The sequence below is a fragment of the Lithobates pipiens genome, unplaced genomic scaffold, assembly GCF_037356315.1.
Source record: "Lithobates pipiens isolate NorthernLeopardFrog02 unplaced genomic scaffold, aLitPip1_a1.2 Scaffold_30, whole genome shotgun sequence".
NCBI classification, from domain to species: Eukaryota; Metazoa; Chordata; class Amphibia; order Anura; family Ranidae; genus Lithobates; species Lithobates pipiens.
The window spans coordinates 85,788,652-85,805,722 of record NW_027507791.1 but is presented as its reverse complement, the minus strand read 5'-3'; the positions used below and the strand labels follow the sequence as shown (position 1 = coordinate 85,805,722).

General features: G+C 40.8%; 1 protein-coding gene across 1 annotated transcript in view; it reads left to right on the top strand.

Annotated features, from left to right (window-relative positions):
• EHD4 (EH domain containing 4) overlaps positions 1 to 16,720 on the top strand; it is a 90,963-nt gene extending 74,243 nt beyond the window's left edge. The window contains exons 5-6 of the mRNA XM_077464542.1: positions 6,189 to 6,353; positions 12,452 to 16,720. Coding sequence (XP_077320668.1) covers positions 6,189 to 6,353; positions 12,452 to 12,988 — 702 coding nt within the window. The 3' untranslated portion in view covers positions 12,989 to 16,720. The remainder of the gene's footprint in view (positions 1 to 6,188; positions 6,354 to 12,451) is intronic.
• Positions 16,721 to 17,071: the final 351 nt, after the last annotated feature.

Genomic DNA, 17,071 nt, shown 5'->3' with positions numbered 1-17,071 from the left:
TATAGATCTCCCATAATTGGCGGCACCAGGGGCGGGGGCGGTGCCCCATTTTTGGCTCAATATGTTTCGGCGGCCGAAATTTCGTTGCATCCCTAATTTTCAGTGATTGGCACCATAGTTTGTAGACTCTATAACTTTCACAAAGACCAAATAATATACACTAATGTGGGTTATTTTTTACCAAAGATATGTAGCAGTATAAATTTTGGCCAAAATGTATGAAGAAAAATTACTAATTAGCAAAATATTATGACAGAAGCAAAGAGGCATTTTTTTCACAAAATTTACGTTTTTTTAAATTTTATTTATAGCACAAAAAATAAAAAACCCACTAGTGATTAAATACCACTAAAAGAAAGCTCTATTTGTGTGGGAAAAAAGGACGCAAGTTTCACATGAGTACAGTGTTGCATGACTAATTGTCATTCAAACTGTGAGAGCGCTGAAAGCTGAAAATTGGTCTGGTCAGGAAGGGGGTGTAGGTGCACTTGTATTGAGGTGGTTAAAGGCAGAAATAGGTAGGACACATTGATTTGAGAAGGTTCCGAATGGCAGCTTTAGTATTTATTTCCTTTAGCTGGCCTCTTATAAGATCAATACACAGTTCACAAGACTACAGCCCAGACAGCAATCAAATAAACGCACATAATGTGGTCTCTTAAGCCCCATACACACTATCAGATTTTCTGCTGATTTTTGTCTTCAGATTTACCAAAACCAAGGGCCTGCCTGATTGCATACAAATTGAAACCCCCTAAGGTTTGACCTCATATTATATGGTTTTGGTAAATCTGAAAATAACGATATATGGGGCTTTAGGCCTTATGCACACAGGGCACTTTGCAAACTCTTATAGAAGCCTTTCTTCCTGGCAGCATTTTGGCAGGAAAAAAAAGCCTGACGCTTGTTAAAGTGTCTAAAGCTTTTAGGCGCGTTTACAGACATCAAGAGCTTGGGTGCTAATTCATTTAATTGGCCAGAACAATAATTTATTCTGCCCATTGAAATGCGTTCATGCTCAGAGTTTAGAGAATGCCCCTAAAAGCAGCTGCAAAAATGTCCATTCTACATGGGGCCTTAAGGCCTTGTGCACACTGGACATTTTGTCAGCTGAGTTTTTTACTGTAAAAAGTCTGTCACTAAACAATTCTCTGATTTATGATCAAAATAATGTACATCTTTTGCCTTGTTAGTAAAATAACATCATGAGTGCGAATTTGAACACCTTTCACACCAATAGGTGCTTGCTTATGATTGGTAATTGGTGTCAAACGGGTTAGAATTCTCATTTTGTGTTGTATCCTGTCATGCTATTATTTTGTAATGTGTTGGACGGGCACTCGGCAATCCAGCAGAGACGGGTAGACCAACCTAGAGCAGCCCTATTTTTCTTTGGACTATGCTTTCTGGATCTCTACCTGAAATGGTAGCAGAATGGATCTCCTGACTTCACCCCCCATGTAGGTGTGCGTTTGTATAACGTCAGGAGGATCATCCTGAATGGTCTTTCATTCTTGGGGCATTTCTCTCAATTCATATATTTGGCAGTTTCCTTTTAAAAAAAAGTTTACCATTTCCAACCCCAGATGTGAATTTGTACCTAAATGAAACTTTTCTAATAAAATGGTTCCCTGAAGAGACTAAACGTTCTAAGTCCCTTCCCTTCGGCCCAATGCGGCTGAATGCTTCTCCGAAGAAAAGGATTCGCCATCTGTAGTCCGTTTTAGAAACCAGCACTTGATCTTCTGCTGTACTCAATCTGTTTTGAGGGGAACTAGTTTGACATTTTACTTGCATAACATGGCCACTTTAAAAAATAAATTGGATATTAGCATGGTAGTAATAATAAAGCATGGAGAGTCTGCAAAATAGACCGCACTGTATACTGTTAGGGACTCTCCTATGTGAGGCAAAAATAATAGATTGTATCTACTGTACATATTATACTATATTTTACTATCTGCACATACCTTTAGAATCTTTCATTGTCCCCTGCTTTGCCCAAATTCTATAATGTTCTGATCAACAAAAGCTCTCCAACTTCCGGGTTATTGTTGAGCTTTTCTGCTAGGCTGCGCTGCCACACATTCCTTTTATGGCGTATTAAGCCCCACACACACTATCAGATTATCTGCTGAGTTTTTCCTTCAGATTTACCAAAACCATATAATATGAGGACAAACCTTAGGAGTTGTGAATGCAATCAGGCAGGCCCTTCTACTACATGGTTTTGGTAAATCTGAAGGAAAAACTCAGCAGATAATATGATAGTGTGTACGGGGCTTTACTCTGGCTGCCTCATTGACCATTATGAGTGCTGAAGCTTTGTCTGAGCAGAACGCCTGGCATTTGGGCTGCAGGTATCTGCAGACATCTCTGGGTACCGGCACTTCATACCAGTCAGCAGCTTTCATTTTTCTTAAAATGATGCGTCTCTTGCACAAGAGGCACTCATTGCCTTTACCCAAATAGTACCCCGACAAAGTACCTCTTATCCCATTTCTGGAGCCACCCACCCTCCTTGATCCTCGAACACCCTTCAAGGTCTTATTTCTTTTGACAGACTATACTGCCCTACTGCTAGCACTAAAATGGCCTGCCTTTCTGCCAGATGTTATTGGCCCTTCTTCATTACGCATACTGTATGTGCTTATTTCAAGTTCAACTAGTTGAACCAAGGAGCAGGAGCATGTGCAGTCATTTGGCCTGAATGAATTGATATCTGGCAGGGTGAAGGGTATCGATACTTCTACGATCAGTAAAAAATTCAAAGCAAGACCTCCTAAAGCCACAAGCAAGTCCTTTTGTACAGTTTGGGGTAAATCTTCCTAATCTCAAAGCTTTGTAGATATGGAACATGATCTGCCATTATTTTGTTCTTATTGGAAGTCTTCTGTTTAGTAATCTGCATGCTGTAAAAGATGGACTTTTGGATCTAAAATGGATACACTTTTAGGTATCCCCCCATCCCCAAAAAAAAGAAAATTGTCAAGAGATTTTTTTCCCTATGTTATTTTAAATATATAAGACATGTATATATTCGATCAGTAATCATTGCAGTTATACTTTTACAAATGGATAGGTGTTCATGCAAAAATGTAATTTGTTAAGAAGTTCTTCTCTTTTGAGGGGGTTATTTTCAGAGATTTCTATTTGTACTCGGTTCTCCAGCAAAGTCTTTCTTGCTGTTGGAGCACCACCATGTGGTTATTTTGAAGAACACATCACAAGGACTGCATGCAGGTTCTCTGTATGTAATGTAACGGTCATCAGTCCTTTCAGCATGCATACAGGGTTGGCAAGCAATGACCGATTGTTGCACATTTTCTTTACTCCCAACAACTATTTTAAAACAAGTTTTATGCTTTGGTTATGTGTTTAGTAATTCCTTAGTAAGAGACCAGAAGCATACAGTTGTGCTTACAAGTTTACATATCCTGGCAGAATTTATGATTTCTAGAATATGAATGATAACACAAACTTTTCTTTCACTCATGGTTAGTGTTTGGCTGAAGCCATTTATTATCAATGTGTTTATTCTAGGGATGCACCGAATGGGTTTTTTGGTGCCGAAACCGATACCGAAAATGAAAAATACACTAGGCCGAAAACCGATACCGAAACAGCACCGATACCGAAAATGACTGTTTTTAAAAAATATTTTTATACAGGAGGTGGTCAGAGACTGGGGACATGGTACAGGAGGTGGTCAGAGACTGGGGACATGGTACAGGAGGTGGTCAGAGACTGGGGACGTGGTACAGGAGGCATCCCCCATTGCAGCCAATGTGCCCCATTGCAGCCAATTGCAGCCAATGTGCCCCATTGCAGCCAATTGCATCTAGTGTGCCCCATTGCAGCCAGTGTGCCCCATTGCAGCCTGTGCACTGTGTGCAGGGAAGAGAGCCACCTCCGCCGCCTGTTTGATAACAGTGCCGGGAACATCACAGCTTTCATTTCAATAGCTGTGTGTTCCCGGCCACGCGCCGTCACACGCAGCCCCTCCCCCTTGTCCGGGCACTTTGATAGACAGATCATCCGTCCAATCCTGCGGATGATCTGTCTATCTAAGTGCCTGGACAAGGGGGAGGGGCTGCATGTGACGGCGCGCGGCCGGGAACACACAGCTATTGAAATGAAAGCTGTGATGTTCCCGGCGCCCCACCCCCCACCCAGGCCACGCCCCATTTTCGGCTCCATTATCGGCCTTTTTCTCTTTCGGCAAATTGCCGAAAAGGGCATTTTCGGCCGATATGTTTCGGCGGCCGAAATTTCGGTGCATCACAAGTTTATTCGTTTTAAATCCTAATAAACTACCCAAATGACCCTGATCAAAAGTTTACATACCCCAGATCTTAATACGGTGTATTGCCCCCTTTAACATCAATGACAGCTTGAAGTCTTTTGTGGTATTTTTGGATGAGGCTCTTTATCTTCTCAGATGGTAAAGCTGCCCATTCCTCTTGGCAAAAAGCCTCCAGTTCCTGTAAATTTATTGGGTAGTCTTGCATGAACTGCAGGTTTGAGATCTCCCCAGAGTGGCTCAATGATATTGAGGTCAGGAGACTGAGGCCGCGTACACACGGGCGGACTGTTCGCCCAACTTTGTCCGCTGAACAGTGTTTCAGCGGACAGTCTGCTCGTGTGTGGGCTTCAGCGGACAGTCTGACGAACAAAGTTTTTCGGAATTCCCGTAAGACAGTCCGCTGAAACTTGGTTTGAGCGGACAGTCCGCTCGTGTGTAGGCTTGTTCGTCAAACTAAGTTCCGCGCATGCTCAGAAAGGATTTACACGCCGAAGGTTGCATTGCAGTGTATAGGACGTCGTTTTTCGAGTCCCGTCGTACGTGCCGTTCACGTCATCGCGCACGCTTTCAGCGGACTGTTCGTTCATCGTGTGTGGTCAAGTCCGCTCATGCAAATCTTGAGCGGACTGTTTGTCGGATTGTTTGACAAACTAAGTTGGGCGAACAGTCCGCCCGTGTGTACGCGGCCTTAGATTGCCACTCCAGAACCTTCACTTTATTCTGCTGTAGCCAATGACAGGTCAACTTCAGCCACTGCAAATACGCGTATAGCCACACTAAGGAACCTGTGCAAAATGTGATCCCTTACCATTCTCCCTAACGGAGCTCTCATCTTGGAATGTATATATTAATAAATACATTGATACCTTCTTGGAGGCATCCCCTTTTTTACTAAAGGTGCAGGGACACTCCAGAAGCCCAGACTCGCTCAACAACTGCTAAATGCTTCCACTGTGTATCTGCACTAAATCCAACAAGCAAAGTGAAAATTGCAATCATTCAGATCAACTAATACCAAAGTAAAGTGCTCATGGGCAGAGCAATTCACAGAATATAATTTTAAAGGAGACCTATGGTCACGTCATATACACTTTTTAATTTTATAACCTCAGCATTGTAATAGCAATGCAAACAATAGTTATTTTTGACAATACAATAAAGGCCTACTAGGAAAATCTCATTTCATGTTGAGTGCTGCTTGTCTGCTGGCCATCTCTTTCCACAACTTCCTGGATTCCCTGTATGCTGTGCAGCTTTTCCTCTGCTGTTTTACTCTTCTTTTTTAGGGACTACATATCGTATGGTACCCTTGCTGCCTGCAAGAAGTAGTTTCTGTACTTCACTTTCTGACTCTCCCACTTACCTCAATAGTTCAGAAGACAGGCTCTGAAATATGACACAGCGGTGCCTACTCACAGGGCATCATAGTGAATACATGTCACGGAATTCCAGGAAATAAATGTGTCAGAATTTTCAGTAGGTTTACCAACAAATTAATAGAAGTAGCCTAAAAATAACGAATATTCAATGTAGAAATGAATATGATTTGAAATGTTAACCATATATACATTTTTAAATGTTTCCAGCACTCTTACTAGCTAGTCGGCACAAAAAACTCATTTAAACCATTTCTAACAATTTGAAGAAAAAAAAAAAAAAAGCCCCAGGTTTGTTACATGCATTTGCAAATATATGGAAAGCTGTACTGCTGTACCAAGGCATCTGTGGGGCATGGTAGATTTACCCCTTCAGTTATATAGCATGGTAGGTGCCCCCACAGTTTTATTTGTGGATAGGAGTTTCATTTTTAATTACAAAGTTTTATTATATAATTTTTTTTTTTTTTTTTTTAACTTTGTGCTTTTTGTTGTCTTTTTAAAAGGTGCATGCTTATATCATCAGTCACCTAAAGAAAGAAATGCCGGCCATGTTTGGAAAAGATGCAAAGAAGAAGGAGCTCATTAACGCATTGCCTGACATCTTCCACCAAATTCAGAAAGAACATCAGATTTCCCCTGGGGACTTTCCTGATGTCAAGCGAATGCAGGTAGGTACTAGCTCTCTTTACTCTGCAGGGGTTTCTAAATAAAAAAATAAATAAAAAATACTTGCCCAATATACTAAATCGGGGTCCCAATCTACTTCTCACTCAGGACAACTTGTCTCGTCTGATTAACCATATAAGGACCGAGCCTCTTTCTGAGATTTGTTTTTTTACAAGTTAAACAGTGTGGTTTTTTTTTTTGCTAGAAAATTACTTTAGAAAAAAAAATTGTTTTGGGGTTCTAACACCCTAGAGAATAAAATGGCGGTCATAGCGATACTTTGTCACACACCGTATTTAAGCAGCAGTCTTGCAAGCACACTTTTTTTAATTAAAAAATAAGACGCCAGTAAAGTTAGAACAATTTTTTTTTATATTGTGAAAGAAAATGTTATGCCAAGTAAATTGATACCCAACATGCCACACTTCAAAATTGCACCCACTCGTGGAATGGCAACAACATTTTAACCTTAATCTCCATAGGCAGCATTTAAAAATTCTGCAGGGTGCATGTTTTGAGTTAGAGGAGGTCTATGGCTCTAATGATCGTAGCGATACCTCACGTGTGGTTTGAACACAGTTTTCATATGTGGGCGCTACTCATGTATGCGTTCATTTCTGCATGCAAGCGCGGCGGGACGGGGCACGTTTTAAAAACATTTTTACCTTAGGTTTTATTTTTACACTGTTCTTTAAAAAAAAAAAAAAAAAAAAAGTAAACATCTCTTGTAATAGAAAAAAAGCACCACAGGACCTCTTAAAGTGGTTGTAAACCCTTACAGACCACTTTGACCTACAGGTAAGCCTAGATTAAGGCTTACCTGTGTCCAAGAAATATCTCCTAAACCTAAAGGGTTTAGGAGATATTTGCAAAAAGACAGGCACCGCTGTCTACGGCACATAGGCGCACTGAGCATGCCGCTGCTAACGGTGATATACCGTTAGTGGCGGCTCCCATGCATGTGCGCGGGTGTGACATCATCGCGGCTCCGGGCCAATAACAGCACCAGAGCCACGATACCCGGAAAGGAGATGGATGCTCCGTGGAAGAGGGGACAGCGGTGACCCCCATTATGCTTTACCTTTGCAGGGATCTGGGGATCAAAAAGACCTCGGATCTCATATATTTACACTAAAATGCAATAAAAACAAACGTGCCATTTTGAAAAAAAAGCTATGGGTGGAAGGGACGTTTTGACGTCCCTTTCGCCCTGCAATGATATGAAGGCAGGTGGGGGCCATCTTCCCCCTCACTCGTCTCCATACCAAGCCAGCAAGAGGACACCATCATCTCCGCCGCTACCAGCGTCTCCGGTAAGCGGCGGAGGGCACCGGAGCGTGGTGGGAGGACCCCCCTCTCCCGCCGTCTATTAAAAGTGATCTTACGGCGAATCGCCGGAGATACCTGTTTTATCTGAAAGCAGACCACCCGCCGAAGAAGAGGATACTGGGGTTATGGCAGCTAGCTGCTGCCATAACAACTATATTCCTCTTTAAAGTAGCGACGTAAAACGAAGGCGGGCGGTCTGTAAGAGGTTAATAATAAAAATTAAAAAAAAAAAAGTTTTAAGCAAAACCGTAGTTAAATCTGAGACGCTTTTAAGAATGCCTCTATGGCAACTTCAAATGTTAATGTTTTTAACATTGCACTATTTTTATCTCCTACTCGCCTCCCTGCCTCTCTCCAGCACCGCACCCGGGGACTAGCAGAGAGGGGAGAAACTTTATGGTGTGACAAGTACTGATTGAGTGCCCATCAGGAAAGGGTAGTGTGGAGGTCTCAACGCTCATCAGAAGCGCATCTGCTAAGCGAGTAAATGAGGCATCGATCTCAATGAGAGGGGAAAAAAAAATTCTTCAGGTTACCCTCGCACATGGAAGCACTTGGGTGCTCAGTACAAGCGCATGCTGAGCAGCCAAATCAAGCGCCGGTGTCCGCTCTGTTAAAGGATAAGTTCACCTGTTAAAAAATGTAAAAAAAAAATTTATGAAAAAAAGGGGCATTTACGATTTTTTTTTTTTTTATAGGAACCTCGAAAGCCTTGCAACAGAGATCAGCAGATCGCTGGCGCCATGCAGAACACGTGCAAATTGTCAGTGTAAGCTGTCTGCCTGTACATCATACAGGCAGGCAGTTTCACACTGATAGTAAGAATCCATGAACTACCAGATCACTCAACAGCGCAGTGGTAATTTAATTGAGAATTATAAGCCAACGCCCGCAATGGATATTGGTTCTTGTAGTTGATTCATTCACAGAACTCTAAATGAAAGCTTCAGTCGTGTGGGTGGAACCCCGCATGGTCAGGCTCTTTTCCACAAGTTACAGTTGGTATGGGGAACTTCTCCCCATACTGCTGTCACACAGAGGGCTCGTACCGTCACTGCAGGAGAGGGAACATGTTACATGTACCCAAAGGTGAACTTCTCCTTTTTAACACTTTTGCTGCCAGAGCAGTTTTTTTGCACATGTTTTAAAAAATAATTTGGGGCCTAAAGATTACATAAAATCCCCAAAACATTATATATTTTCTGAAAGCAGACACCTTAGAGAATTTAAAATAGTGGTAGTTCCAATTTATTATGTCACACAATCTTTCCGCAAAAGTCTAGGAAACGCAAATTTCAGTACATACTACAAAAATGCAGTAAAGTGCCCAATTTTTTATTTTAATTTTTTTTATAAAAGATGAGTTTGCCCCGAGTAAATGAATACCCCACAATTCAAACCTTAATTTTTGTGTGCCTGTGAAATGGCGACAAACTTTAATACTCTATTTTTTTTATAAGCAACTCTTTTTAAAAGCCCCCTATAGGTCATCAGTTTAGTGTTACGGAGGTGGTCTGGTGCTAGAATTATTCTCGTTCACGCGTGTGCGGTGAAATGCGACATGTGTATCGCACTCAACGTTTTCATACGTAGCTGGCCCATACGTTTTGTATGAGCGTATATGTGGGGGGGGGGGGGGGGGGGGTTATTTTATGTGCTTGGGTGTAACTCTACATTTTTTATAAAACATTTTCCCATCACATAAGGGACAAAAGGTCCTGTAAGATTTTTTTTTTTTTTTTTTTTTGTGGCGACAGGTTCTCTTCAATGAGCATCCAGGGTCTGTTAGATGTCTCCCCTGTGCTCTACTAAATCTAATGTAATGCAGTGCAGATTGCATTATGTTGTTTCCCAGGTATGCTGGCTGGGGAAACTCAACGGGAACCTGGAAGTGACATCATACATGTCGCTTGTGGGCCAGAAATAAGAAAGGAACGTGCATCCGCTCTCCTCCCTCCCCTCTACCTGGAAAACCTGCTATGCTGGTCCCGGGCCCACAGATGGGCAAGTGGAGCCCTGGATACATAGGTTGGGGTGGGGTTGGCACAAGGTGTGTGGAAGCATTAGGGTGGAAGCACAGCTGTCCAAATGCTTTCATCTGCATGGTAAACCTAGGGCTAAATGTTAAACTACCTGCCTGGAACTTCTGCTACATTTTATGACCATTTATTTGGTCTGGTGGCCTGATGAACAGCCCCTCCTGCAACATGCTTCATGCATTGACAAAACCCCAAATGATCAGTGATTTTTATATAATCCAAAAACCTGTCATGCACAAAAGTGTCTGCTTCTTCCTTTTTTTTTTTTTTTTTTTTTTTTTTTAAACCAAATTACAAACAAATGCCAACTACCGTGTGTTTATTTCTTTTATTTTATTTTTTTAACCAGGGTGGGGGAAAGGAGGCAAACATTCTCTGGGGCGGTTGGTGATGGGATATTCACAGAGCCCATCCTCTCTCTGCACTGTAATGTAAAGGGGATTACAGTGCAGTCCCCTTTACATTACAGTGCCACTAGCAATCACAGTCCCCCCACCACAATGCCCCTTGCAGTCATTTCCCCCTCCTTTTTCTCTCTAATCACTTTTTCTCTCTTAACTCTCGGCCTCTCCTGCACAGTCCTACCTTTTGGCAGGGCAGAGTCAGGATTCAGCTGGTGTCCTCTCCAGGGTTTGCCAACTATGTCATCCTATTAGAGCAGGGAGCGGGAGGAGCTGCAGGTCTGGATCATATTAACAAGCGAGCGATTACCCACTTCTTAATATGAAAAGACACTCTGTGCAGATTTTCAGCTCCTTCCTCCCCCTGCTCTGCTGATAGGATGACATTGTTGGCAAAGCAGGTGAGCCGGGAGAGAAGACACAGTGATGGCCGCATAGCGGGAGGTGAACAGCGACCACGGTCTGTGATAGTCCTCTCCGGTCTGGGGTCACTGCTTATCTCCTGGGACCCCTGCATTAGCCAGCTCTTGTTAGGACATGCTCTGGCCCACAAGAAAAATGCCTGGTGTGCCCTATGGCCTGCTTGGGACTGTTATTATATTACGCTCGTAAGTCTATTATCCTTAAAGGGAAATCCCCTCAGGCTCCTACATCTGATTTCTGGACGTCCATACCCCTGTTAAAAATGGCAGGTTTCTGTGATGTAAAAAAATTATACAAAGATAATCATTTCAGAAATTTTTCCACCTTTTTAATGTGACCTATAAACGGTATAAGTTTAATTGAAAAACAGACTGAAATCTTTCCGGGAGGGGAAGTAAATAAAAAAACAAATAATGTGGTTGTACAAGTGTGCACACCCTCTTATAACTGGATGTAGGTGTGTTCAGAATTAAGCAATCACATCCAAACTCATTAAATAGGAGTCCGTATACACCAGCCATCATTTTAAAGTGCCTCTGATTAACCCTAAATAAAGGTCAGCTGTTCTAGTATAGGTCTTTCCTGACATTTTCTTAGTCACATCCTACAGCAAAAGCCATGGTCTGCAGAGAGCTTCCAAAGCATCAGAGGGATCTCATTGTTAAAGGGTATCAGTCAGGAGACAGGTACAAAAGAATTTCCATTGCATTAGATATACCATGGAACACAGCGAAGACGGTCCTAGTCAAGTTGAGAAAATAGTGACATTACCAAGAACTGGACGTCCCTCCAAAATTGATGAAAAGACTAGAAGAAAACGGGTCAGGGAGGTTGCCAAGAGGCCTACAGCAACATTAAAGGAGCTGCAGGAATATCTGGCAAGTACTTGGCTGTGTGGTACATGTGACAACAATCTCCCGTATTCTTCATATGTCTGGGCTGTGGGGTAGAGTGGCAAGACGGAAGCCTTTTCTTATGAAGAAAAACTTCCAAGCCCGGCTAAATTTTGCAAAAACACTTCTGAAGTCTCCCAAAAGCATTTGGGAAAATGTATTCTGGTCTGATAAAACCAAGGTTGACCTTTTTGGCCATAATTCCAAAAGCTATGATTCATGCAAAAGAAACACTGCCCATACCCAAAAGAACAACATACCCACAGTAAAGCATGGTGGCGGGAGCATCACACTTTGGGGCTGTTTTTCTTCAGCTCGAACAGGGGCCTTAGTCAAGGTAGAGGGAATTATGAACAGTTCCAAATACCAGTCAATATTGGCACAAAACTTTCAGGCTTCTGCTAGGAAGCTGAATATGAAGAGGAACTTCATCTTTCAGCATGACATCGACCCAAAGCATACATCCAAATCGACAGGCTCCACCAGAAGATTAAAGTTTTGGAATGGCCCAGACCTTAATCCGATTGAAAATCTGGGATGGTCTGAAGAGGGCTGTGTACAGGAGATGCCCTCACAATCTGACAGATTTGGAATGTTTTTGCAAAGAAAGAGTGGGCAAATAAAGATGTGCCATGCTGATGGACTCGTACCCAAAAAGACTGAGTCCTGTAATAAAATCAAAAGGTGCTTCAAGTATTCGTTTAAGGGTGAGCACGCTTATGCAACCATATTATTTTATTTTTACTTCCCTCCACCTGAAAGATTTCAGTTTGTTGTTCCACTGAATTGTACAGTTTACAGGTCACATTAAATGTGAACAAGTTCTGAAATGATTTATCTTTTGTCTCATTTATATTTTATTTTTTTACATCACAGAAACCATAGAAACCTGACATTTTTTAACAGGGGTGTGTAGACTTTTTATATTCACTGCATCTCTAGCTATCATCTAAAAAAATGTAAATAGGTTTGGGGAAAGAGTATCTAATAACCATCATTTGTTTATCATCCACAGCAACAGCTGGAGTTGTATGATTTTTCAAAGTTTCATGCTCTGAAGCCCAAGCTGATTGAGTCTGTAGACAACATGCTAGCCAACAAAATAGCTCCTCTGATGAATATGATTCGGGAGGAAGAGAGCAGTATGCCAACACAGCTGGTGCATGGAGGAGCTTTCGAGGGTACCAATGAAGGCCCCTTTGGCCACGGTTATGGAGAAGGAGCTGGTGAGGGTGCTGGAGAAGAAGAATGGGTGGTGGCCAGAGATAAACCGGTTTACGATGAAATATTCTATACCCTCTCTCCGATAAATGGCAAGATCTCTGGAATTAATGCCAAGAAAGAGATGGTGAGCTCAAAGCTGCCAAATAGCGTTCTGGGAAAAATCTGGAAGTTGGCTGATAATGATCAGGATGGAATGTTGGATGAAGAGGAATTTGCCTTGGCGAAGCATCTTATTAAGATTAAACTGGAGGGCTTTGAGATACCCAATGACCTACCTCCTCACCTCATACCTCCATCTCAGAGGAAGCCAGTCCACAACTCTGAGTGAAAAGCCCTACAATGGGAGAGGAACCATAACATTTTGGCACCTGGAGAACTCGACTAAGTAGAGAAGAGATTCAGGGTGTCTTTACAGCATAGTCTCAATGTTTTATTATGTACACTGAAGAATGTGTCCCTTCTGTACTCTTCTTCTAAATCAGATATTTTATTTAAAAAGTATGGGTCTTCTGAGGTTGCAGAATGTGAGCAATGCCATATTTTGTTTTATAAACCATAAATTAAAATGTTATTTAAATACAGTACATACTGTATAATTACAGACCTACAATTGCAGGGAAATGCAAAGTGAACAAAATGAGATTGCTCCCATTATTTAAACGCGTATGAATTGGAATGCTTGGTAGAACAATGTACTGAGTGCAGTAACCCATGGCAGCTAGTCTGCAATCGTGCTTTTCCTAACCTGTAAAGGAAATCGGAGTGGTTGCTATGGATTACTGCTCATCTTTGCCTTTAACACTTGTGCATCAAACACAGAATAAAATTGAACTCCATGTAAATCGCTTAATGAAAAGCTGGAATAGAAACCTAGGAATAGTAAAGGAATTGTAATTCTGTTCACACACACCTATGTCACCCTCTCACAGGTAGGGAGACTGCTCTACAGTGCCCTGGTCAGCTTTATTGGAGCCTGGGTCCTCCCTGCACATTGGACAGATTCTGATTTATAATCCCAGAAACATAATTTCTAACACTTGGCACTCACACAGTCGTCCATCCAATGGTGCCACAACTCGTAATGCTCAATCTGATGCTGCCTTCCTCAAGTGGGGAAACGCAAGACAAAGCCTTAAAAAGATACCTAGTGCCCAGTGCATTACCACTAACAACTTTTTATTAACTACAAAAGCACACTCAAACATGTACAAGCGTTTCAAAACACAACTCCAGCTTTAGGCAATGCATTATCTTCTGTTGTTGGAAGGCTGATGCGTTTTGGGTGACATGTCTCTTTCCTCACAGCCCTGCACTGAGGAAGGGGGCATGTCCCCAAAATACGGCCAGCCTTCCAACCACAGCAAATATGGCATTGCCTGAAGCTGTCGTGTTTTTGAAACCCTTTTTCCTTCTCGTGTTTGTGGCTTCTGTATTTAATAAAACTTTGCGATAATGCACTAGGTGTTTGCGCCCTCCTGTGTCTTTTTACAGATTCTGATTCATAGTGCGTAGAAGTGAGATAGGAACCCACAAATTAGAAAATTGGGGTGTCACCTGCCTGGTATACAGTGTGAAAGAGGTGTGAGTATCGCAATACTTGCTTTTGCATGTGAAACAGTCTGTGTACGTTAATTTCAACTGTTTGCTAAGAGTTCTTGTTTTAGAATCCATTCTCAGATCTGAGCTGAGAATGTTAACGTAACAAATTTCAAAGTATGTGCTTTGTCTTTGGTAAAACAAGTGCAAATGTCCTCTGTACAGTATATTTTCTCAGCTCAAGCTTCTTTATTTGTGCAAAAATTGGGTCATTCCTTTTGCTACCTCTAGGTGGCATCATGGTTTAGGCTAGCCCATGTAGATGTTAGATAAATAAAACTGCAAGATTTTTTTTTTTATTAATATATTAGATCAGTGTATATAGACTATTAAAGGAATTATAAAAAAAAAAATAGTATTTTAAAATGTTGATGGCTGTTGTGAAGTAAAGAATAACTGGAACATCCTAAATTGAAGATGGGACCAGCCTTATTGTATACATATATTTTTCATCTGTATGTAAATCTTTTACACTCCTGCACTAAACACTGCTTTTTATGAGTTTAAACATTTTTTAACTTGTACTGTATCTAATATAAATATATAATGCATATATTCATGCCATCTGCACACCTGAAATTCCTAATTTGATCAAGTGTTTTTTTTTTTTTTTCCCATATAGAAAATAAAATATTTTGTTTTTGCTAATTAAGTGTGATCAGATGTGTGTGTTGTGTTTTTTTTTTTTTTTTTGTTTGTTTTTTTTGTTTTGTTTTTTGTTTTTAACTTGTGGGAACTTTTTTCCCTGCACAGTGTGCAAGACACAGAGATACAGCTAACCTCACTAATCTTTCACTAGTCTGAGATTTAAATTTCTAAACTGACCACAGATGAGTATTTTTATATATATATATATATATATATATATAATATACACATACACTTTTTGTTTGTTTATTTATTTTTTCATTCAGCCAACTTATTCCTCCATCCACACAGACAAGGTGGGTGGAGGAATCCACCAACCACCCCCAGACAGGACATTGCATTCTGCCAGTGGGATGCAGCGCGCTCAGTGAACACTGATCAGCAGCTGCAGTCGCTGCTCAACAAAAGGTTTCCAACTTGTTCATTCAACAGAAGTTGCTCTAACAATGAACTTTTGTCAAACAGGAACACACTATGCCCAGCTTTAGTCTGATTTTCATTTGATTACTGTGCACAAAATGTGTGCTCTTTACTGCCATGTTCTAGATTATGCTGGCGTAGAAATTTCACCTGCACCTGTTGATCCTGCCCATGAAGTCAACCTCATCCAATTTCCTCCCATGGGGTGACAAGGCAGCTGCACTACTAACTAATTCAGAGCAAAGTTGTCAGCCAACTTTGTCTATAAAATAAAAAATGTTCAGTGTTAAAATGTTAAGTGCAGAAATGCAATGAAACCATTCCATCTCTCACACTAATAAACCTATAAATATATATAAAACATATATACAACACTACCCCTAATAAAATAAAACAATTTGTGTAAATAAAGGCAAAAATTAGAATAATTCATTTATCTACATAAAATTCGTAGAATATATTCATGCAAACACATAAAAGTGAAGTAAGTTCATGTGTCTTTATAAAGTGAAAAAGTTCCATGCATAAACCTTCCTTATGTGCAATAGAAAGTCTTCTGATGAAATGGCTCCACCTCCGCATGCAAAATGTGAAGTCACTCCCTTTCTGCTGACTTCCAAACTATAAGAGGCCTAAACAGGCACAGGTAAATAAAATAATGGCGATGATCGCTTCCAGCTTTAGCAGCACATTCCAAGTAAAGCTTTACCTCCAAGAGGACATATCCCTATTTATAGCTCCCTCAGAACAAAAAAAATGCTATGCTCTCCATTTTAACCAATTTGGTAAAATAATAAACATTTCAAATGCACTTGCATGAATATGAAATTATATAGAGCATTTCAAGTGTTAAACTTGTGATGAGGATCGGGAACAATTAGAATCTCACTGCTTCCAGCAATTCCAATAGCAGCATAGCTGTACTCAAAAACAAGATAATGTGGTGACAACAGGCTCCGCCCTTACATCCCTGGGAAGGGACTTCTTCAGAGGGACTCTATGTATACCCCCATATACTGTATAGTGCAGCTTACATCTATAGTACACTCTCGTTTCAATTTTGGTGGATTTGAGCGTGACTCCAGTGAGTAAAATATGTCTAGTACTGTTACTGTAATATGGGATGTCAAGTGCATATTGGAGTTGTATAACGTATATAAAGAACGCTATTCTCTAAATGTATATATTTTGTATTCCTTAAAGTCCTCCTGAAGAAGCGGATCATCCTGCGAAACACGTAGGGGCACATAAGAATCATTTATGAGCACCCCCCACTCAGTGGGAGTGTTTACACTCATAAGTTACAGGGATTTTCTGTATGGGCCAAACCCACATTTTATGTGTACATATGTGTTATTGAGTATTGTGTTGAATAAAGCTTGTATTATGAGCAATATTTTAGTTCATTCTTCTAGCATCTTTAAAATCCACAGTGCCTGTCTTTTGTTTTTCTTTACATGTCCCTTGAATATTAAAAATGAATTAATTTTATTTTTCAGTGTTTGGTGCTTAGTTCTGCTTTAACTTGAGCCTTATTCTCCCTCCCTAAAGAATATTAAGGAACCTCAGTATGTTAAATTTATTTTAGTGAGACCAGTTTTTGTTTTTGTTTTTTATATATGAGCACTGCTGTTACTAAGTGATTGACTGAAGATTCTTCAAAATCAGAGTTGGGTTATGGGACTTTTTAGATGCACAATCGAATACAAAGTTTCATAAAAGCAGTAATATTTAACTACTTGCTTAC